The sequence below is a fragment of the Rhinopithecus bieti genome, unplaced genomic scaffold (genome assembly GCF_001698545.2).
Source record: "Rhinopithecus bieti isolate Rb0 unplaced genomic scaffold, ASM169854v2 scaffold_14876, whole genome shotgun sequence".
Taxonomy (NCBI): domain Eukaryota; kingdom Metazoa; phylum Chordata; class Mammalia; order Primates; family Cercopithecidae; genus Rhinopithecus; species Rhinopithecus bieti.
Genome location: NW_016807955.1, coordinates 1 through 3463, shown reverse-complemented (window position 1 = coordinate 3463; position 3463 = coordinate 1). Strand labels below are relative to the sequence as shown.

Below are 3463 nucleotides of genomic sequence, written 5' to 3'. Positions count from 1 at the left end.
GAGTCTCGCTCTGTCGCCCAGGCTGGAGTGCAGTGGCCGGATCTCAGCTCACTGCAAGCTCCGCCTCCTGGGTTCACGCCATTCTCCTGCCTCAGCCTCCCGAGTAGCTGGGACTACAGGTGCCCGCCACCTCGCCCGGCTAGTTTTTTGTACTTTTAGTAGAGACAGGGTTTCACTGTGTTAGCCAGGATGGTCTCGATCTTCTGACCTTGTGATCCGCCCGCCTCGGGCTCCCAAAGTGCTGGGATTACAGGCTCGAGCCACCGCGCCCGGCATGAAATTTTCAAAGAAACATATTTTTGTAGAAACAATCTTGATATATCCAGTTGCTGCTACGTTAATCTGAAACATTTGTGAGAAGATTCAAAAGAGGCAATCTGGTCTTGTGGGAAGGAACTAGGACCCAGAATCAGGGGAGCAGCTGATTAGTTACCTGATTAAATATAAGTAATAATCATTCTTGGCCTCAGGTACCTAATCTGTTAAAAATTTTTTTTTCTACATTATTTCAGAGGTTGCTTTAAATATAGGATTTTTTAAAAAGTAGGCAAAACCTTAAAAGTTATAGAGTATGATGAAAAATATTTTATTAAATAGTATAAAATATAATATAGAATTATAAATTTATCATTATAGTTTCAAAATATTTACAGATGAAAAGAAACTACTTTTAAAAAAACAAGATATTAGGCTGGGTGTGGTGGTTCACGCCTGTAATCCCAGCACTTTGGGAAGCTGAGGTGGGTGACTCAGGAGTTTGAGACCAACCTGGGCAACATAGCAAGATCCCATCTCTACAAAAAAAAAATACAAAAATTAGCCGGGCATGGTGGTGCATTCCCCTGGTCCCAGCTACTTGGGGGGTGCTGAGACAGGAGGATCTCTTGAACCCAGGAAGTCAACATTGCAGTAAGCTGTGATCACACCATTATACTTCAGCTTGGGAGATGGTGTGAGACCCTGTCTCAAAAAATAAATAAATAAATAAAACATTAGCTGGGCATGGTGGCATATACATTGGAGAGGCTGAGGTGGTGAGGCATGAGGCAGGAGGATCACTTGAGCCCGGGAGTTCAAGGCTGCAGTGAGCTATGATCACTGCAACACTTCTCAGTTGTCTTTATGACTTGAAAATTATTTCCATTGCTAGATATTTCAAATTAGCAATGCAGGAAAATAGACAAAATATATTTCAGAGAAATGTAAGTTTAACAAATTAGGGTACGTGAAGTACATTTCCAAATGGGAACAATCTATCAGGCTGTTTTTCTGGACCATAGGGCCAAATACCTTTCTGCCAACAATGTGTTTGGGTCTGTTTTTCTTCCACTGGCAATTATCCCCTTTCCAGCTCATGTCCCTTGGAGGCTTTAATGTTTCCCAACACTCCACTAGGGCTTGCCAATTTGGACTCTGTCCCTATCATTTACCAGGTGGGAGATCTGCCTTTCTTCTGAAAGCCAAAAACACTCATCTGGCTCCTTGCACCTTTTCCGTTCAAAATACAAGCTGCTTACATCCACATCTCCACGTGTGAGATGCCAAGTTCTGGGTTTCTATCTATAATTACGTCTTGGCCATGATATGAAATAATATTTTTAATTTTCTTGTTCATGTGGAACTAGCCCTCCTGACAAAGACCTATTCAAAGGGCAAAACATTCCAAAACAGTATAAAGCACTCTTAAAGAGGTTAAATTTGTGACACTAAGAATCATCTATTGTCATATTAGTAAATTCAGGTAAGAGTAATGTATTTTTCATACTGAGTAATTCATTACTTTGCTCCTGACAAGGTTATCAGCTGGTTTTGTAAAGTAATTACAAGATGTTTGGATATAACTGGCTGTGACACTGTTTTCAGCGGACCTGTGGAAGAATCTTGCATTTGTGTGATTGCTTCATGCATAAGTAATTATAAAGGCTCTGTACTTTAACGAGTACTTTGGCAATACTGTCATTTGTCATCCAATGGGGACACATTCTGAGAAATGTATCCTTAGATGATTTCATAGTGTGTAAACATCCTAGAATGTGCTTACACAAAACTAGATGTATAACCTTTTACACACGTAGGCTATATGGTAAAGCCTATTGCTCCTAGGCTACAAATCCATACAGCGTGTTACTGTACTTAATACTGCAGGCAATTTTAACAAAATGGTAAGTCTTTGTGTACCTAAACATAGAAAGGTATACTAAATATACAGTATCCTACAAACCAGCATGGCATATGTGGTCCTCTGTTGAACCAAATGTCATTATGGGGTACATGACTACATATCTAAAGCAACATTCATTTAAAAAAAAGTATGTGACAAAACAGATGTTAGACCAACTTACTTTATATTAATTGTGCGCTGCTGATCCTCCTGCACTCGAGTTGGGCATCGCCAGTTGGAACAGTAACTCTCTTGAATGGTAGACATGAGATTTTCAAGATTTTTTGTAAAATTATCATGCTCATTCCCAAACAAATCAATTATTAATGAAGCTTTATGGACTTCAGATTTGTATTGCTGTTTTTCCATCTTGTCCCAAATCCAAAGTAGCTTCACAGTTGTAAAACTGTAGGTGTCCATTAAATAAAGAAAACAGTCTACAAACTCTCTACCAAAATGAAGAGAGAGTTCCCTAGGGAAATTTTCATTTTCATTAAGAATGACATATAATAACATCAAGAATCCATCTATGGTGCAGGTATTTTTCAGTCTTATTTCAACATAGAGCGGTGTACAGGATACTGCTTTGCGGCCAGCTTTGATAGTAAAAACACCCCCCCAAGGAAGAACAGGCCTCCAAAATGATCGATCTTGGTTATAGTTATTTTTAATTGATGCTTTGATCTCTTCAAACAGTGTCTTCATCCTACATTTTAAAAGTTTAAAACAGAACACATAAACTTGTAACTTTGTATATTAAATGCATAGTATGTTTAAATGAAAATAAATCTAAAGACTCAAATCAAATGTGTCATTAGGCCTCCCAACATAGCAAAAAAATTTAAATGAGCCACTTTTCGGGCACTATGCATGCTGTCCGGAAAGACCATTTAAGAAGTTTCAGTCTTTTTTGAGGCACAGATGGCCATTTGATAGTCTTTATATCAATTACATTGCAGATTTTATCTGTGACAGAGGGAAACCCTGTAACTAAAAAAAAATCCTGAGGCCAGGTGTGGTGGCTCACGCCTGTAATTCCAGAACTTTGGGAGGCCGAGGTGGGCAGATCACCTGAGGTCGCAAGTTCGAGACCAGCCTGACCAACATGGAGAAACCCCATCTCTATTAGTAATACAAAATTAGCTGGGCGTGGTGGCACATGCCTGTAATCCCAGCTACTTAGGAGGCTGAGGCAGGAGAATCGCTTGAACCCAGGAGGCGGAGGTTGCAGTGAGCCGAGATTGCACCAGCGGAGATGATGCCATCTCGTTCCAGCCTGGGCACCAAGAATGAAACTCTATC

At 40.0% G+C, this 3463-nt stretch overlaps 1 protein-coding gene across 1 annotated transcript in view; it reads right to left on the bottom strand.

Moving 5' to 3' along the window:
• The window catches only part of DORIP1 (dopamine receptor interacting protein 1), a 6114-nt gene extending 2943 nt beyond the window's left edge, over positions 1–3171 (bottom strand). Inside the window, 1 exon segment of the mRNA XM_017884176.1 lies at positions 2343–3171. Coding sequence (XP_017739665.1) covers positions 2343–2866 — 524 coding nt within the window. The 5' untranslated portion in view covers positions 2867–3171.
• Between the last annotated feature and the right edge of the window lie 292 nt (positions 3172–3463).